This window comes from Acanthochromis polyacanthus, chromosome 7 (genome assembly GCF_021347895.1).
Source record: "Acanthochromis polyacanthus isolate Apoly-LR-REF ecotype Palm Island chromosome 7, KAUST_Apoly_ChrSc, whole genome shotgun sequence".
NCBI lineage: Eukaryota > Metazoa > Chordata > Actinopteri > Pomacentridae > Acanthochromis > Acanthochromis polyacanthus.
Genome location: NC_067119.1, coordinates 862,899 through 883,896, shown reverse-complemented (window position 1 = coordinate 883,896; position 20,998 = coordinate 862,899). Strand labels below are relative to the sequence as shown.

At 42.8% G+C, this 20,998-nt stretch overlaps 1 protein-coding gene across 1 annotated transcript; it reads right to left on the bottom strand.

Annotated features, from left to right (window-relative positions):
- Nucleotides 1-14,895, bottom strand: LOC110970644 (bile salt-activated lipase-like). The gene is made up of 12 exons (XM_051951238.1): nt 14,747-14,895; nt 13,043-13,190; nt 12,312-12,431; nt 11,640-11,837; nt 6,983-7,113; nt 4,408-4,515; nt 4,194-4,317; nt 3,002-3,185; nt 2,216-2,419; nt 1,739-1,936; nt 668-775; nt 1-189 (listed from the first exon to the last, which is right to left on the bottom strand). Exons 1-12 carry the CDS (start codon nt 14,792-14,794, stop codon nt 108-110), a joined length of 1,653 nt encoding a protein of 550 aa, XP_051807198.1. The 5' UTR covers nt 14,795-14,895; the 3' UTR covers nt 1-107.
- Between the last annotated feature and the right edge of the window lie 6,103 nt (nt 14,896-20,998).

The following is a 20,998-nucleotide window of genomic DNA, read 5'->3' as shown; positions in this document are numbered from 1 at the left end:
GGTTCTCAGGGTTCCAGGGTTCTCAGGGTTCCAGGGTTCTCAGGGTTCCTGGGTTCTCAGGGTTCCAGGGTTCTCAGGGTTCCTGGGTTCTCAGGGTTCCAGGGTTCTCAGGGTTCCTGGGTTCTTGCTGCCGGCAGGCGGCTGTAGGTCTGAGTCCAGTAGTTGACGTACTCTGATCTCAGGTCGTAGCTGCACAAACAAACCACAGTCAGGAAGTTCTACTTAGAACGTCAGAACGTCCGTCCTCAGTTTCATTTAATCCATCAAATACAATAAAGAAGAAGCTCAGGTGGAGAGAAACCCTGTAGAACATGATAGAACACATTAGAACACAGCAGAACACAATAGAATCAGGAAATAGAGTCCAGTAGAACGAACTAGAACAGAACACTGCAGCAGCGTGACAGCAGAGTGCAGCAGAACACAACAGAAAGGAAATAGAACACAATATGCAGTAGAACACTATAGCAGGACAACAGAACACAGTAGAACCACAATGGAACCACAGTGGAACACTATAGAACAACAGCAGGACCACCAGAATAGGAACATTTAGTATGTAGTACAGTAGAACCTCAGTAGAACCACATTGGAACCCCAGTAGATCACAGTAGATTACAGTAGAACATCATTAGAACCACAATAGAACCTCAGTAGAACCCAGTACCTGACAGAGGACTTGGTCATCTTGCTGTTGATGGTCAGATACGGTCGGTGGTATTTGTTGAATTCAGGCCACGTAACTGGAACTTTGCTTTCACCAGAGTTAGGGTTCCTGGACAGGAGAACAATTTAGACCAGTTTAAACCAGCTCAGACTAGTTTACACCAGTTCAGACTAGTTTAAACCAGCTCAGACTAGTTTACACCAGTTCAGACCAGTTTAAACCAGCTCAGACCAGTTTAAACCAGTTCAGACCAGTTTAAACCAGCTCAGACTAGCTTACACCAGCTCAGACCAGTTTAAACCAGCTCAGACTAGTTTACACCAGTTCAGACCAGTTTAAACCAGCTCAGACTAGTTTACACCAGCTCAGACCAGTTTAAACCAGCTCAGACTAGTTTACACCAGTTCAGACCAGTTTAAACCAGCTCAGACCAGTTTAAACCAGCTCAGACTAGTTTAAACCAGCTCAGACTAGTTTACACCAGTTCAGACTAGTTTAAACCAGCTCAGACTAGTTTACACCAGTTCAGACTAGTTTAAACCAGCTCAGACTAGTTTACACCAGCTCAGACCAGTTTAAACCAGCTCAGACTAGTTTACACCAGTTCAGACCAGTTTAAACCAGCTCAGACCAGTTTAAACCAGCTCAGACTAGTTTAAACCAGCTCAGACTAGTTTACACCAGTTCAGACTAGTTTAAACCAGCTCAGACTAGTTTACACCAGTTCAGACCAGTTTAAACCAGCTCAGACCAGTTTAAACCAGTTCAGACCAGTTTAAACCAGCTCAGACTAGCTTACACCAGCTCAGACCAGTTTAAACCAGCTCAGACTAGTTTACACCAGTTCAGACCAGTTTAAACCAGCTCAGACTAGTTTACACCAGCTCAGACCAGTTTAATCCAGCTCAGACCACTCCAAGGACAAATAAAAGCCATTTTATAATCAAACTGAGCAGAAAGCTGTGGACCAGTCCAGACCAGTCCAGATCTGTCCAGACCAGTCCAGGCTTTACTGGTCAGACTGGTATAAGGCCAGTCCCCCTGTGCGCTGCAGTGCATGCTGGGAGTTACCCGGTCCTGGCGAAGTTGGTCCAGTAGGCCATCATGTAGCCGGCCAGGTCTCGGTGGCGGGGGAAGTAGACCAGCGGGGTGGAGAAGGGTTTACCGAACAGGTACTGCAGGTCCTCGGCGTGTTCGGCCTCCACCCAGCTGGGGAATCCGGGGATCCTGGTCTTCATGTTGAACAGGTAGGAGAAGGTCCGGGCTCCGCTGAGGGACAAACAGCCACAGGTCACTTCTGGACTCTGAACTCAACTTTTAGCTTCAGTAGGAACCAGCTGGAGGTTCTGGAAGACGAAATATCTTTCAGAACCTCCAACTGGTTCCTACTGAAGCTCCTATGATCACCACAACCTGATGACTGAGAATTTTGACATAATAGTTTTTATTTCATGATCGAAATTTGGATTTCTTCTACACATGTTGTTAATAACGAAGTTATGAAACCAGAATGAAAGACTTTTTGAATCTGCTCTGAAGGATGAAGACCTGGTATTGTTAGCATGCAGCTGCAGGGCGATCTGGGTCGGAACCAGGAACAGGAAGTCCGTCTCGATGTCGGCCACCGTCTTCTTCACCACAGCTGGATCGGGATACGAACCCCAGTGAGCAGAGTAAACGTTGAAGGCCGAATCCGCGGCAGCAGTTCCCTTTTCTTTGGTCAAACGAGTCAGAAAACCCTTCACCTGCTCACTGAGGACACACACACCTGCTGTTAGCACATCTGGAAACAGGCTAGCACATCTAGAAACAGGGTACCACATCTGGAAACAGGGTACCACATCTGGAAACAGGCTAGCACATCTGGAAACAGGCTAGCACATCTAGAAACAGGCTAGCACATCTAGAAACAGGCTAGCACATCTAGAAACAGGCTAGCACATCTAGAAATAGGCTAGCACATATGGAAACACTTTAAACATCTGGATAAGGGTACAGGCTTCCAGGTTTACTGTCTTTATGCTAAGCTAAGCTAATTGCTGGCTACAGCTTCAGACTTCCTGTTACTGACAACAACATGTCAAACTGAACTGGTAACATGTAACTTTTGTCTGATTTGCCAATCAGAGATGTGGCTGTAGAGTGACATCATCAGGATGATGGGCTGTGTAGAGCGCAGTGTCGTCTGCGTAGAGACGGAGCTCATATGGATAGGAAGCTTTCTGAGGCTCCACAGTTCAGATGCTTGGTGGATCTGAGAGCTTTATGATCCGTCACAGTCTGACATCACTGCACCTGAACACACCTGTGTCCTCGCCGTGTTTCTGCACTCACATTTTGGTGGCATTTCTCTGGTTGATGGAAGGAACGTCGACTCCTGCGAAGATGTGTCCGTCCATGCTGTTGACTCCGGCCATGTAGTCGAACTGACCGGCGTTGTGGAACAGCCGACTGGGATCATCAGGAATGAAATCACCGTCAACCACCGGAGCGAGTTCCAGGAGGTCCATGACCACACCTGAGAGACAAAGAAGGTAACAGTATGCAGAGACATAAAATGACAAAACATGAAGAAAAATTACAAAAAATCAGACACAAAGACATAAAACTTTTCCAAAGATGCATTAAATAACCAAAATGAAACACAAAATGACAAATACAAGAGAAAATAAAACGCACAATGACAAAAACTAAAACAAAAAAATTACAAAAATAAAACAAAAAGTGTCAAAATAAGACAAAAATGAAAAAATTAGACAAAAATAAGACGAAAATGAAACAAAAATTCAAAAGTATTTACAAAATTACAAAAATGAAACAAAACATTTTACAAAATTACACAAATTAGGAAGAAAATGACCAAAATAAGACAAAAATGAGAAAAATAAGAAAAAGAACGACAAAATATGACAAAAAGACAAAAATAAGACAATAAACATCAAAAAATTAAGACAAAAATGACAGAAAAGGGCAAAAAACAAGATGAAGTGACAGAAGCAAGACAAAACAAAAAATTAAACAAATTGTTATTATAATTATTATCTTTACTGTATATTGCTGCTGTAACATGGGAAATTACCCCTGACATGGGGAGTAATAAAGGATTATCTTATCTTAAAATGCAACAAAAAAAGACGATAGCCAGACAATTACTAGAAAGAGCATTAACCACACAAAACACCAAAAATAGATTCAGAGCAAAAAAAGAAGAAGAAACATGGAGATAGAAGAACATCTGCAGGATGAGGAGACATCAGTTCAGAGTTTAACATCTGAGGAACCCTGCTGGACGTGATGGTTCAGGTTTTATTACATTTTGTTGAAGAAGTTAGGATATTTTTCTCTTTGCGTTTCTTTTTCATGACTCTGTGTGTCGTCCAAATCCATTTAATTACAGTAGTTTATCACGATTAAATGATTTTTTTTTAGTTAGACGTCTCTGAGATCTTCTTCATGATGTTTTGGTTCCCCAGAGCTGCAGGACTTTTAAAGGAACCACAGGGAGGTAAAACGGAAATAAACCCACCTTTCCCCAGCAGCAGCAGGATGTCAATTTTTCCCGCCATCGTCAGACCGACCGGGTCGCTCATCTTCAGGCAGGAGATCATCTCGTCCTCGTTGCTTCTCCAGCAGCCGACTTTACGGGCGATCTGCGGGTCACACGTTCTCTGATTTATTCTGTTTCTGGAGGAAGATTCCTCCTGCTGCACAGATGTGACCTATCAAAGATCTCTGGGTACCTTCTTGGTGAGGGCCATGGGGTTCTTCTGGAGAGCCCACGGACTGAGAGCAACTCCACCCTGAGAGATCGCCCTGCGGAACAAACCCTTAGAGTACGGAGACAACATCTGGAACACAGGAGAACACATCAGGAAATACAGCAGAACACATCTGTAAATACAGGAGAACACATCTGGAACACAGGAGAACACATCAGGAAATACAGCAGAACACATCTGTAAATACAGGAGACAACATCTGGAACACAGGAGAACACATCAGGAAATACAGCAGAACACATCTGTAAATACAGGAGAACACATCTGGAACACAGGAGAACACATCAGGAAATACAGCAGAACACATCTGTAAATACAGGAGAACACATCTGGAACACAGGAGAACACATCTGTAAACACAGGAGAACACATCTGTAAACACAGGAGAACACATCTGTAAACACAGGAGAACACATCTGGAACACAGGAGAACACATCAGGAAATACAGCAGAACACATCTGTAAACACAGGAGAACACATCTGTAAATACAGGAGAACACATCTGTAAATACAGGAGAACACATCAGGAACACAGGAGAACACATCTGTAAACACAGGAGAACACATCTGTAAATACAGGAGAACACATCTGGAACACAGGAGAACACATCTGTAAACACAGGAGAACACATCTGTAAACACAGGAGAACACATCTGTAAACACAGGAGAACACATCTGTAAATACAGGAGAACACATCAGGAACACAGGAGAACACATCAGGAACACAGGAGAACACATCTGTAAACACAGGAGAACACATCTGGAACACGGGAGAACACATCAGGAACACAGGAGAACACATCTGTAAACACAGGAGAACACATCTGTAAATACAGGAGAACACATCTGGAACACAGGAGAACACATCTGTAAACACAGGAGAACACATCTGTAAACACAGGAGAACACATCTGTAAATACAGGAGAACACATCTGGAACACAGGAGAACACATCTGTAAATACAGGAGAACACATCTGGAACACAGGAGAACACATCTGTAAACACAGGAGAACACATCTGTAAACACAGGAGAACACATCTGTAAATACAGGAGAACACATCTGGAACACAGGAGAACACATCTGTAAACACAGGAGAACACATCTGTAAACACAGGAGAACACATCTGTAAATACAGGAGAACACATCTGGAACACAGGAGAACACATCTGTAAACACAGGAGAACACATCTGTAAACACAGGAGAACACATCTGTAAACACAGGAGAACACATCTGGAACACAGGAGAACACATCTGTAAATACAGGAGAACACATCTGTAAATACAGGAGAACATATCTGTAAATACAGGAGAACACATCTGTAAACACAGCAGAACACATCTGGAACACAGGAGAACACATCTGTAAACACAGGAGAACACATCTGTAAATACAGGAGAACACATCTGTAAACACAGGAGAACACATCTGGAACACAGGAGAACACATCTGTAAATACAGGAGAACACATCAGGAACACAGGAGAACACATCTGTAAACACAGGAGAACACATCTGTAAATACAGGAGAACACATCTGTAAACACAGGAGAACACATCTGGAACACAGGAGAACACATCTGTAAACACAGGAGAACACATCTGTAAATACAGGAGAACACATCTGTAAATACAGGAGAACACATCTGTAAACACAGGAGAACACATCTGGAACACAGGAGAACACATCTGTAAACACAGGAGAACACATCTGTAAATACAGGAGAACACATCTGTAAACACAGGAGAACACATCTGTAAACACAGGAGAACACATCTGGAACACAGGAGAACACATCTGGAACACAGGAGAACACATCAGGAACACAGGAGAACACATCTGTAAACACAGGAGAACACATCAGGAACACAGGAGAACACATCAGGAACACAGGAGAACACATCAGGAACACAGGTGAGTCAACACCTGACAAACACACTGTAAAAAAATCGCATTTCTGACAAGATGATGTTAAATAAAATAGAATTTTTAAAATAGTATAAAAATGAAATCTCTGAAATATAGAAGAATTCTAATGAAAAGTTCAATGTAAAAACTCCCGTTCCAGCTGGAATGATGTCGAATTAATGTGAAATACGGGTTTAACTACAGTGTTTATGTGAAATCATAGAATAAAACCTGACCAGTCTGATTAATAACCAACTGTACAGCTAATTCCATTGTTCTCATATGTAAATATTCTTCAGTAAATATAAAAAGTCACAGAGTTCACATGATGTAGAGCTAAGCACAGAAACTGTTCTTTAAAATGCCTGTCTGTCGATGAGATGTTGTTTTATGGTGGTTTTTGGCGTCACAGCGGCTGAAATATTAAAGCAGCAGAAAATGACGCACAAAAGTTTGGAATGCATAAAATAATGAATACACAGTGGATTTAAATGTGTCAGTCTACTGAGAGTTACTGAAGATTAGATGGAGATAAATGTGAGGCGAGAACATTCAGAACGTTAACTTTCCACACTTTAAACTCCTCCAGGTAGATTCAGGGTTTCAGGATGTTCTCTGACCTGGAAGCTGACGCTGGCGGCGCCGGCTGATTGGCCGAACACGGTGATGTTGTATGGGTTTCCTCCAAACGCCTCGATGTTCCTGCGAACCCATGAGATGGCAGCGTGTTGATCCCACAGACCGTAGTTACCTGACAGGTAGAAGCAGCTGTGAGTCTCTGGACTGTTTGAACACTTTTAAAAAATGACCAAAAACATTAGAAAGACTTTAGAAATACAACCAACCAAACCTCCTCAGAACATCTGGTTCTTCATCTCCACTAACTTTATCAATGATCAGAGTTCTACCTTCATACTGGGAATATTTTCAGAGTTCCACGTCCTTGAAGTCCATGGAGGAGAACATTCCCTGGAGAAAGACCTACTGACAACTGTACAGCTGTCAGTAGATCTACTCTAGAACTTTCTCCAGTTGTCGGTAGGTCTGCTCTAGAACTTTCTCCAGGGGACGTTCTCCTTTCCTGCTTCCAGTCTTTAAGTTTAGTCTCTCTGAGAACATTCCAGATCCTTGAAGTCCATAGAGGTGGGTCCAGATTTATCACTTTTTAATGGACTTTTTCCATCATTTCTGAGCGTCTGTTTGTGAACTAACTGAATTCACTTTAACGTTCCAGTGTTTCATTTCTGTTTTCACCTCAGACGACCTGCAGGACTCTGAGCAGCTGAACCAACACTGCTGCTGATAACTGCAACGTGGTTCTGGGAAAACATCATATCAGAGTTGATATGGTATTTTAGAACACGACGAGCTAAAACTTTGGTCTGTTTGAACAGAACGACTCCTGTTTGCGCTCAGATAAGATGCTTCAATTTAGCTGTTCTAAAGACTAAAACAAGAAGAATTTATCGAACCACTGACTCTGTTTAGACTCTGAGACTGTTTATTTCAGAAGATCTCACAGTTTAGTTTGTTCAGGTCATCTAATGTCTGATTCTCACAGCGAGACTCTTCTGTTAGCCTGTGTTAGAAGAATTACACTTATATTAGAATAATTATACTTATGAGGTTATCATTGAGTGACTATGAAGAAATAAGGACTACCATCAGCATTCTAAGTTGTGACCATGCATGTGTTCGGAAGTAACAACAAGAACAAAACTGACTTGTTCCTATAGTGAGCTGACTCGCTTTAGCCTCTGTTAGTTTAGCCTCTGTTAGGCTAACCTCTGTTAGGCTAGCCTCTGTTAGGCGAACCTCTGTTAGGCTAACCTCTGTCAACCTGTTACCCTCCTTTAGCCTCTCTTAGCCAGTTAACTTAATAAAGACCAACAGTGAGTTCCTACTGTGTCCTCTTAAACCACAAACACCCACCAGCAGAGCATCCTAGAAAGTCTGCTAGCATGCTAGCTTCGCCTCTTATAAATTGAATTTAGTCTTCTTCTTTTCCTTTCAGCTTTTCCCTTCAGGGGTCGCCACAGTGAATCAATTGTCTCCATCTAACCCTGTCTGCTGCATCCTCTTCTCTCACACCAACTACCTTCATGTCCTCTTTAACCACATCCATAAACCTCCTCTTTGGTCTTCCTCTAGGCCTCCTGCCTGGCAGTGGGAAACTCAGCATCCTTCTACCAATATATTCACTCTCTCTCCTCTGGACATGTCTGAACCATCTCAGTCTGGCCTCTCTGACTTTATCTCCAAAGCCTCTAACATGTGCTGTCCCTCTGATGGACTCATTCCTGATCCTATCCATCCTGGTCACTCCCAAAGAGAACCTCAGCATCTTCAGTTCTGCTACCTCCAGCTCTGCCTCCTGTCTTTTCCTCAAGGACACTGTCTCCAGACCAAACAACATGGCTGGTCTCACCACAGTTTTGTAAACCTTTCCTTTCATTTTAGCTGAAACTCTTCTATCACACCTGACACTTTTCTCCAGCCGTTCCAGCCTGCCTGTACACGCTTCTTCACCTCTTTTCCACACTCTCCATTGCTCTGGACTGTTGACCCTAAGTACTTAAAATCCTCCACCTTCTTGATCTCTTCTCCCTGTAACCTCACTCTTCCACTTGGGTCCCTCTCATTCACACACAGATACTCCGTCTTGCTGCGGCTAACCTTCATTCCTCTCCTTTCCAGGGCAAACCTCCACGCCTCTAGCTTCTCCTCCACCTGTTCCCTGCTCTCACTACAGATCACAATGTCATCTGCAAACATCATAGTCCATGGAGACTCCTGTCTAACCTCGTCTGTCATCCTGTCCATCACCATAGCAAACAAGAAGGGGCTCAGAGCTGATCCCTGATGTACTCCCACCTCCACCTTGAACTCCTCTGTCACACCTACAGCACACCTCACCACTGTCTTACAGTCCTCATACATGTCCTGCACCACTCTAACATACTTCTCTGCCACTCCAGACTTCCTCATACAAAACCACAGTTCCTCTCTGGGCACCCTGTCAGAAGCTTTCTCCAGATCTACAAAGACACAATGCAGCTCCTTCTGACCTTCTCTGTACTTCTCTATCAACATCCTCAAAGCAAATATTGCATCTGTTGTACTCTTTCTTGGCATGAAACCATACTGCTGCTCACAGATGTTCACATCTGCCTTTAGTCTAGCTTCAACTACTCTTTCCCATAGCTCCATCGTGTGGCTCATCAGCTTTATTCCTCTGCAGTTGCCACAACTCTGCACATCTCCCTTGTTCTTAAAGATGGGCACCAGCACACTTCTCCTCCATTCTTCGGGCATCTTCTCACTATCTAAGATCCTGTTGAACAACCCAGTCAGAAACTCTACTGCTACCTCTCCGAGACACTTCCGTACCTCCACAGGTATATCATCAGGACCAAGTGCCTTTCCACTCTTCATCCTCTTCAATGACCTCCTCACTTCATCCTTACTAATCTTTGCTACTTCCTGCTCCACAACAGTCACCTCTTCTACTCTTCGTTCTCTCTCATTTTCCTCATTCATCAACTCTTCAAAGTACTCTTTCCATCTTCCCATCACACTATTGGCACCTGTCAACACACTTCCATCCTTATCCTTTATCACCCTAACCTGCTGTACATCCTTCCCATCTCTGTCTCTCTGCCTTGCCAACCTGTACAGATCAGTCTCTCCCTCCTTACTGTCCAACCTAGAATACAAGTCATGGTAAGCCCCTTGTTTGGCCTTTGCCACCTCTACTTTCACCGTACGCTGCATCTCCCTGTACTCCTGTCTACTCTCTTCAGTCCTCTCAGTGTCCCACTTCTTCTTAGCTAACCTCTTTCTCTGGATCCACTCCTGCACCTCCTCATTCCACCACCAAGTCTCCTTATCTCCTTTCCTTCCAGATGACACACCAAGTACTCTCTGACCTGTCTCCCTGATCACATTTGCTGTAGTTGTCCAGTCATCTGGAAGCACCTCCTGACCATCCAAAGCCTGTCTCAACTCTTTCCTGAAAGTCATACAACACTCTTCCTTTTTCAGCTTCCACCATTTGGTCCTCTGCTCTGCCTTTGCCCTCTTCATCTTCTTCACCACCAGGGTCATCCTACACACCACCATCAATGCTGTCTGGCTACACTCTCACCTACCACTACTTTGCAGTCACTGATCTCCTTCAGATTACACCGTCTACACAAGATGTAGTCTACCTGTGTGCTCCTACCTCCACTCTTATAGGTCACCCTATGTTCCTGCCTCTTCTGGAAGAAAGTATTCACTACAGCCATTTCCATCCTTTTTGCAAAGTCAACCACCATCTGTCCTTCTGTGTTCCTCTCCTGGATACCAAACCTGCCCATGACCTCCTCATCATCTCTGTTTCCTGCACCAACATGTCCATTGAAGTCTGCACCAATGACAACTCTCTCACTTCTAGGGATGCTCTGCATCACTTCATCAAGGTCCAACCAGAATTTCTGCTTCTCCTCCAGCTCACATCCTACCTGTGGAGCATACCCACTAACAACATTGAACATCACACCTTCAATTTCTAGCTTCAGGCTCATCACTCGATCTGACACTCTTTTTACCTCCAGGACATTCCTAACAAACTCCTCCTTCAAGATAACTCCTACTGCATTTCTCTTCCTATCTACACCATGATAGAACAACTTGAACCCTGCTCCTAAACTTCTAGCTTTACTACCTTTCCACCTGGTCTCCTGGACACACAGTATGTCCACCTTCCTCCTCTGCATCATGTCAACCAGCTCTCTACCTTTTCCTGTCATAGTTCCAACATTCAAAGTCCCTACTCTCAGTCCTAGACTCTTGCTGTTCCTCTTCTCTCTCTTCCTATGAACACACCTTCCTCCCCTCCTTCTTCGACCAACAGTCATCCATTTTCCACCGGCACCCTGTAGGTCGACAGCACCGATGGCGGTCGTTGTTAACCCGGGCCTCGAACGATCCGGTATGGAAGTCATAATTTGATTCGCATGTTTGATTTGGCCAAAGTTTTACGTTGGATGCCCTTCCTGACACAACCCTCTGACCGGCACAATAAGACACTAGCTTGTGTCCCCTTGCGGCTACATTGTCCCCTTGCAGCTACATTTCCCCTTGCGGCTACAAAATTGAATGTAGTCAGTGGAATAAAATCTCAGCTCAGGTTGTGTTGCAGAATTGTGTAGTTATGTTACACAGTTGTGTAGTTGTGTAGTTGTGTTATAAAGTTGTGTTGCAGAGTTGTGTAGTTGTGCAGTGTTGTGTCACCTGGCAGCCGGTCGTCTCCAGTGCTCAGGAAGCCCAGCGTTCCGACTCTGTAGTTCACTGTGACGACTATGACTTTGCCCCTGTCGGCCATTTCTTTCCCGTCATACAGCGAGTCTCCAAGAATCGCAACGTCATTGGACGCCCCGAGCAGGAAGGCACCTCCAAACAGGTAGACCATCACTGGTAGATTGGAAGACACTGTGGACACACACAGACCTCTGAGTGTTACTGTATGTTACCTCAGTGCTACCTGTATGTTCCCTGTATGTTACCTGTATGTTACCTGTATGTTCTCTGTATGTTACCTGTATGTTCCCTTTATGTTCCCTGTATGTTACCTGAGTGTTCCCTGTATGTTACCTGTATGTTCCCTTTATGTTCCCTGTATGTTACCTGAGTGTTCCCTGTATGTTCCCTGTATGTTCCCTTTATGTTACCTGAGTGTTACCTGTATGTTATCTGTATGTTACCTGTATGCTACCTGTATGTTACCTCAGTGCTACCTGTATGTTCCCTGTATGTTCCCTGTATGTTACCTGAGTGTTCCCTGTATGTTCCCTGTATGTTACCTGTATGTTACCTGTATGTTACCTCAGTGTTCCCTGTATGTTCTCTGTATGTTCCCTGTATGTTCCCTGTATGTTACCTGAGTGTTCCCTGAGTGTTACGTACATGATCGTCCCTGTGGAACGAAGATGTTCAGGTAGAGACAGTCCTCGCTGCCCTGGGTTTTTGTCTGCAGCAGCGTCACCTGCAGGCAGCGCTCTCTGGCCTTGGTGGCCTTCAGGACTCCTGGAACCAACAGATCAGATTAACAGGACAGTTTTTACAGAAGACGTTCTGTTAAACCCCATCACTGGGTAATCTGATTACTTTACTTAGTTGCTGGTTTTAAGTAGTTGTCTATAAAAACATTGTTCCTTTTTGTAATTTTGCTTCATTGTAGTTTGATTACTGAAACTAATTCTGATATCTTGATGATATTTATAAATTTGATTGATTTAAGTATTTAAAAAGTTACTCGGAGGATCATGTATTCAGTGACCCAAAGTGTCATATGGGAACGTTATTTTCCATCTTCACTGATTGTGAATACTTTTAATTTATATCTTCATTTATGTTGTCTGTTCAGCATCACTTTTACTTTTCCTCCAAATATTTATAGATTTTCTGGGTTCTGAACCTCAAATATTTATTTACATGATGTTGCTGTTGTTTTTATATTAAATATGAATTTTTCTCCAAACATGAAGAAGAAAGCAGTTTCAGTCATCGCTCATTCTGATATTTTTTCTGTTGTTGTCCGATTCTAAACCAAACCTCAGGACCTCCAGACCAACACCTGTAGCCACGCCCACTAGTGATGACACAGCGCGGACAGGTGAGGTCACAGGTTGACTCACCGTCCCACCCAGGATGAGGTTTTGGTTTCTCCCACTTTCCGGGGACGTCAGCGAAGGGGACACCTTTAAAGACCTCGACGGACCTGAACAGACCCATGTTGTAGCTCCGCCCCTCTACCTGCCCCGCCTCCGTCTGCACCACGCCCAGCTGCACACAGACACACAACAGACACACAACAGGTCAACACAAATATGAATAAATGTGTGAACTGTGATGTTTTAAAGTGTGTGTGTGTGTGTGTGTGTGCGCGCGCGCGTGTGTGTGTGTGTGTGTGTGTGTGTGTGTGTGTGTGTGTGTGTGTGTGTGTGTGTGTGTGTGTGTGTGTGTGTGTGTGTGTGTGTGTGATGACAATCAACAACAACTGAGTGAACAACAAACCTGGAAAACACACTGGAGACAAAAGATACACACCAACAATAACACACATATACATGTCTACATTACCAAGAGTGGTCCACCAAGCTTTTAGGACCAACAGGGGTCTATTGTGCTATTGTGTGTGTTTGTTTACACACAAACAATACGAAACTTTGAAACAGGCTGACTTATTAAATCTCAGAAACACAACAAATTTAAACCTGTTAGAAAAGCACACCGCCTGTTCTAAACAACTAAGCAAACAGGTAAGATTTTTCCATTGGACAATTACCGCAGTGATGACAACAAATTCTTTAATCCTAGCTGATGCAGTGAGGAGCTTCTCATGTTGGAAGACACATCCTGTGATCATGGAAAGGATGTTAATCTATCTCAGAGGGGTCAAATTATTGGCCTGCATCAAGCAAAGAAAACAACTAAGGAGATGAAATGATTAAAATCAGGTTAAGAACAGTTCAACGCATCATTAAAACCTGGCGGATAGAGCAGAACCATCATCTTCAGGAACAAACTCTGAGATGATCGTAGGAAACCACCAGTAGAACTGTAGCTCTAAAAAAAACACTGATCAGTTTGCTGTGGAGCATAAAGATTGGACTCTGGATCAATGGAAGAAGGTCATGTGGTCTGATGAGTCCAGATTTACCCTGTTCCAGAGGGATGGGGGCAGTAGTTTATGTTTGTTTTTTTCCTCGTTTAAGGCTTTTAAGGACTGGTTTAGGACTGGTTTTACAACATCTTGGACTTTTTAAGGAGAAGTTTAGGTTTGATTTTGGTCCTGGTTTAAGATTTTCTGGTTTCAGACTGTCTTGGACAGGTCATTCTTTTAACCCTAAGAACACCAAACCTACCACCAGGCATGGAGGTGGCAGTATCATGCTCTGTGGAACTGGAGCTTTCCACAAAGTAAATGGAATAATGAAGAAGGAGGATTACCTCCATGTTCTTCAGGAAAATCTAAAATCATCAGCTGAAGGTTGATCTTGGTCACAGTTGGATGTTTCAACCAGACAATGAGTCCAAACACACATCAGACGTGGTAAAGAAATGGTTCCATCAGGCTGGAATGAAGGTTCTAGAATGAAGGTTCTAGATTGAAGGTTCTTGACTGGTCTCCCCAAAGTCCTGACTTAGACCCATGAAGAACCTGAAGAACCAAGTCTGAAAGACGACACATTTACACTAAATGTGTCGTCTTTCTGCCTCAGACTTGAGTCAGTTAAATTGATAGCATAATGATGCTGCCACCTCCATGCCTGATGGTAGGTATGGAGTCCAGAGGAGTCAAAGATGCAAGTAGAGAAATAAACCAGATTTAAACTGACCTTCGCAGCCGAAGCCGAACTTATGGAGAGAAGAAACAGCAGCAGCATCTTCACCTGTCTGTAGCTCACCTGCCTGTCAGTCTGCTGCTCACCTGCTCTTATTTATACTCGTCTCTTCAGCTGTCCACAGGAAAACCAAACCAACAAAGAAGAAGCAGCTACTTCCTGTTTTCTTCACAGCAAAAGAGAAAACTTTTCTGTACGGCAGCTTTGTTGTCACATTTGTTTTGTTGCTGTTTTTAAGAACTGATTAAAATCCTTATTTGTGATTTCTTCAAGTTTATTCACTGATTTCTGCTGAGTAAGTGTTCAGTATTCTATTGATCAGTGATCAACAGCGATCGGAAACTGTTGGCTTCAAACCGTGGTTCACGTCTGCTTCACTGGTCTCAGCTCGACGAGGAGGTAAGAGTTTTAATCATCAGAACAGTGAGAAAACACACAGCTGCTGAAAACATACACACACACACACACACACACACACACACACACACACACCAAATTCCCTGAAGTCGGGCCCTCAGGGCCTCAGGAGGAACGTCCTGGTCTGCAGGGATCAGATGTGTGGGTGTTTCACTGGGGCTGAACTGGAAGCAGCTTCAGGGACTTCCCGATCTTCAGCTGCTTTTCATCACAGACAGAACAAAGACTGAGAGCTCAGTGAAGCACAGCAAACATTCAAAGGTCCTCAAAGTTCAGTCAGTTTCAAAGTCAGACATTCTGGGATGAACTTCTGGCTTCACTTAATGGACTGAAATGTTTTAAACTGGTCTGAACTGGTTTAAACTGGTCTGAGCTGGTTTAAACTGGTCTGAGCTGGTTTAAACTGGTCTAAATTGTTCTCCTGTAAATACCATCGACCGTGTTCCACTGTGGTTCCATTGTGGTTCTACTGTGTTCTGTTGTCCTGCTATAGTGTTCTACTGCATATTGTGTTCTATTTCCTTTCTGTTGTGTTCTGCTGCACTCTGCTGTCACGCTGCTGCAGTGTTCTGTTCTAGTTCGTTCTACTGGACTCTATTTCCTGATTCTATTGTGTTCTGCTGTGTTCTAATGTGTTCTATCATGTTCTACAGGATTTCTCTCCACCTGAGCTTCTTCTTTATTGTATTTGATGGATTAAATGAAACTGAGGACGGACGTTCTGACGTTCTAAGTAGAACTCCTGACTGTGGTTTGTTTGTGCAGCTACGACCTGAGATCAGAGTACGTCAACTACTGGACCCAGACCTACAGCCGCCTGCCGGCAGCAAGAACCCAGGAACCCTGAGAACCCAGGAACTCTGAGAACCCAGGAACTCTGAGAACCCTGGAACTCTGAGAACCCTGGAACTCTGAGAACCCTGGAACTCTGAGAACCCTGATTTAATTAAACTGAGAACTGAAAATGAAACTGATAATTATTTAGAGCAGAGAGAAAAGAACTTAAATAAACAAAGATTTAAAGAAAGACAGGAAGCAGGAGAACCGACAGTACTCTGATTACTCTGAGTACTCTGATTACTCAGATTACTCCGAGTACTCTGATTACTCTGATTACTCTGAGTACTATGTACTATGTGTAATTAAAGAAGCTGGAATCTGCTGTCTAGATGTTTTTTTCCCTACAGATCAGTGACATCATCACCTTTAGACCAACGTCATAATATAATAATATAAGAAAATAAATTATTTAATAATATAATATAACATAACATAATATAATATAACATAATGTAATAAAAGGGCTGCTCAGTGGTCTAGTGGTTAGCACTTTCTCCTTGCAGCAACAAGATCCCCGGTTCAAATCCCAGCCTGGGATCTTTCTGCATGGAGTTTGCATGTTCTCCCTGTGCATGCGTGGGTTTTCTCCGGGTACTCCGGCTTCCTCCCACAGTCCAAAACTATGCTGAGGTTAATTGGTTACTCTAAATTGTCCGTAGGTGTGAATGTGAGTGTGATTGTGTGTCTGTATATGTAGCCCTGTGACAGACTGGTGACCTGTCCAGGGTGTCCCCTGCCTTCACCCGAGTCAGCTGGGATAGACTCCAGCACCCCCATGACCCTAGTGAGGATAAAGTGGTGGATAGAGGATGGATGGATAATGTAATAAACATAATGTTTATTGTAAATGTAAATAAACTCTACCCTGTTCTAGTCTAGTTCCCTGTTATATGTATATAACAGCCTACATACATATATACATATATATATATGTATATATGTATGTATATATATATATGTATACATATATATATATATATATATATATGTATACATATATATATATATATATATATATGTATACATATATATATATATATATATATATGTATGTATATATGTATGTATATATATACATACGTATATACACACATACGTATATATATACATATATATGTATATATACACGTATATATATATATATATATATATATGTGTGTGTGTGTGTATTTATGTATATATGTATGTAGGAGGATTTTCGTTCTCATCAGCAGGAAGTCAGTGATTCTACAGAACAGATAAATGAATAATTAAGAAAAGTTTTCACAAACATTTGTTCAGCAAACCGTCTGCCACACCTCATCACCAGCATGTAAACATCATGAACACAGCTGGAGGCTCTTTTCACCAGAACAATCTGACCTTAGACTCTTTGGCAGAGTGTCATGGTTTTTGGGGAGTCATGGCTTCTTGTGTTCAGATTCAGATTCAGAAAACTTCCTTTGTCCCCAGGGGTCAATTAAAAGGCACATAGAGCAGACAGTGGAATAATGACATAATAAGAAATAGGAACAAATGTATTTACAGGTCTAGAGCAAGTAATATAAGAATAAAATTAAAAAACAAAAGAAAAAAGACCACAGCTTAGTAACATAGCAGTGCAAATACAAATGAAAGTAGGTGCAATGAGGTAGGGACAGAATATATGACGGTAGAAATGAATTAAGGAGTGTAAAATGTCACAGAGGTCCATGTTAAAGTCTGTGTGGTGGTGTGTTATGGACTGTCCCGGTACAAAGGTAGACCTTCTCCTCTGTGTCCTGCATGCAGGCCAGCGAAGCCGTCGAGCAGAAGGAAGGCACTCAGACGCAGAGATCATGTGAGGGTCACGGATGATCCGGTTTGCCAGTCTACATGTTAACTGATCATACACTGCAGACAGAGCTCTGAGAGGCAGTCCTATGGTTTTAGAGCAGACAGTGACAGTCCTGTTCTGGAGGCTGATGGAGCAGAACCAGCAGGTGATGGAGAAGGTGATGGTGTTCTCTATGAAGGAGTAGGAGAATGTCTGGAGAATGTTGAACTTTCTGAGGAGATACTGCCTCTGCTGACATTTCCTGATAATCTCCTCTGTGTGCATTGTGTGCTACACTCTTTTTATTGCTGCTGTACTCTGTAAGTTCCCCCGCTGTGGGATTAATAAAGGTTTCATCTATCTATCTATTTGTACTCCTCCACAAGCTCTGCAGGCGTTCCATGGATGGTGGTGGTGACGGCTGCAGCCAGCGCCATCTGCTGGTTGGAACAGGTCACCACCATCTGCTTGTTTTTTACATTCTGCTCCAGACAAGAGGCATCACAGCAGTCCACAAACTGCTGGAGAACTGAGCTGTGGCACCGAGAATGTCCTGAATGATCAGAACAAATGCATCTGCATGATAATAAATAACTTCATCTGATCACTAACCCCAAATGAAGGAAACATTTTTACATGATGAAACATATTTTCTGAAAAAATGTACAATATTTCACAAATGTTCCAGTGCATGTAAACTTATGAGCACAAATATAATAATACATGTTCATACAGTAGATAAATAATAGGAGTACTGTGTAAATACTCTAAAAGGGAAACTAGTTCAGGGTGCACCAGAGTCTGAAACATCAACACTGAGTGACAACAGCAGTGGAATATGATCTCTAATTATTTAAATTCCTCATTTATATTCCTATACTCTCTGTGTGGATCCTGATTTTGTTCTTGTATTTCTTAATATGCCGTGTGATCGGTCAGAAGGTCACAGACTTTACTCACAGGAAGAAGAAGTTTACACTGAAAGAGGCTTCAGGTTATGAGACTCATTATCATGAAATGAAGTCAGTTACATTCAAACTCCTCCTCATTATTTCATTCTTTAATCTGCCCTGACATTCACTGAACTCAACCCTCTGTCTCCTTCTGCTGTTGTGGTCGCTTGGGTGCAGTAACTGCAACGACCAAAGAGGGAGCCAGAGAGCAAAACATATTATTCTCGGTCACACACACATTATTCATATTTTATTATTTTCAGCTTCATGTTAAATCGTTTCTTATGACAGATCAGAACAGTAATAAAGGTCTATCATATTTATAATTATTATTACTGATTAATAATTTATCATATCTACATTCATGATTAATTAATTTAATAAGTTGTTATATTTATAATAATGATTAATGAAGGTATGATCTCATTCTTATCTTAATATTTTCAGATTAAATCAGCTCCAGGGAATCAGAGAATTAAAATTCAGTAAATGTTAAACAGTGTTTCTGCTGTTTGGGAGGATTTCGGTTTGATTTTTGTTGTTTTTCTGACTCAAAGTTCAGTTTTCTCTTTAAACTGCTTCAGCTGTCAGCGCTGTCACCTTCAGGGATCCTCGGAGTTTTCATTCACCGCTGAGCTGTTGTTTACATCCTTCCCTCCGTGAATCCGCTCCGTTACCAGGAGACTTCAGACGGCCTCTCTCTGTATTTTATTTTTGTTTCTGATTCTTTTGTTCAGACATTAGGTGAACAGACAGATGTTAAATACCTTGCTTGACAGTTTCGGCGAACACTCTTGCCTTCCTCAGAATCTTTTCACCTGATGCCTGAACAAAAGAATCAGAAACTAAAACTTCAGCAAGAAGACATGATGAACGTTTTTGACATTTTCCGGTGTGAGCAGCCTGTTACAGACTCAGTTTCTCCGTTAAATCAAACAGGAGGTTATTTTTCCCGTCGTGACCTGAACGCCTCGTGTCTGACAGCAGCTGGAGGTGTCGGGTTCCGGCGGTGGGCGGGGCCTGCTGAGGCTGACATGGCCGCTCTCTGCTGGGATCAACAGGTGTGAAGGTAACCGAGAGCAGCTCCGATTCACCGGAGCGCCGTCAGCCCCGGAACCGGCTCCGGTGCTCGGTCACCTGCAGAGAGGCGGCAGAAACACCCGCTCTGTCCGCCGCCCTGCCGACCGGACATCGAGGCAGCCACGGCTCGGCTGTTAGCTGAGCATGCTAACTGTTAGCTTCCAGCTGAACTTCGTGCTGCGTTCAGGAGGAATCAGAGTTTTACAAACCAGAGCAGGCAAAGTCCCTTTAATAGGGATGTTCTGCCGAGATTTCTCCGGTAAAGTCGGTGAGGTTTCTCAGCGTGATTCTGAACCGACAGCTGATCAGTGACCTGCACGTAAACGCACCTCCCGTGATTTCAACCCGTTACTGTGTAAAGCTGTAGCTTATTTTTCTCTTTTGTTTGTTCAGTTTAATGATCCGTGTCTCTGAATGATCGTCTTCTGTTTGTAGAAAAACAGAATGGAAGTAGTTTTTCCTACTTTGGACCAAAGTAAACTCATGTGGAGGTTAGAGATTCCTCCTCCGAGGTTACTTGAACGCCGCAGGAGTTCTGCAGTCACCGGAGACTTAAAGAGGAAATAAATTAAAGAACAAATTATTCATTATGTTCTCTTTATATCTTTCTGTAGAGTATCTATTAATGTAAATGGATCAGACAGAGATCACTTTAGTGTGTCAATAACACGACGTAACAGCTGTGACGTTTGATGGAGAGAGACAGCAGCACAATTCTTATCCAATCAGAAGTACACATCAAGAATCCGTTACCAGACCAGAGGTTTGATTTCGTATAAATCTATAAACATTCATCACAAAACAATTATTACATTTAAAGGTTAAACAGTTTATATTTTATATATATCATAGAATCCGAAATTTATACTTTATAATAACATTTTTCCAAAGTGTTTGTGTCACCGTCAGGATAACGTTAGCTTCAGGTTGAGTCAATGTCAGATTAGCGTTAGCTTCAGGTTGAGTCAATGTCAGATTAGCGTTAGCTTCAGGTTGAGTCAATGTCAGATTAACGTTAGCTTCAGGTTGAGTCAATGTCAGATTAGCGTTAGCTTCAGGTTGAGTCAATGTCAGATTAGCGTTAGCTTCAGGTTGAGTCAATGTCAGATTAACGTTAGCTTCAGGTTGAGTCAATGTCAGATTAACGTTAGCTTCAGGTTG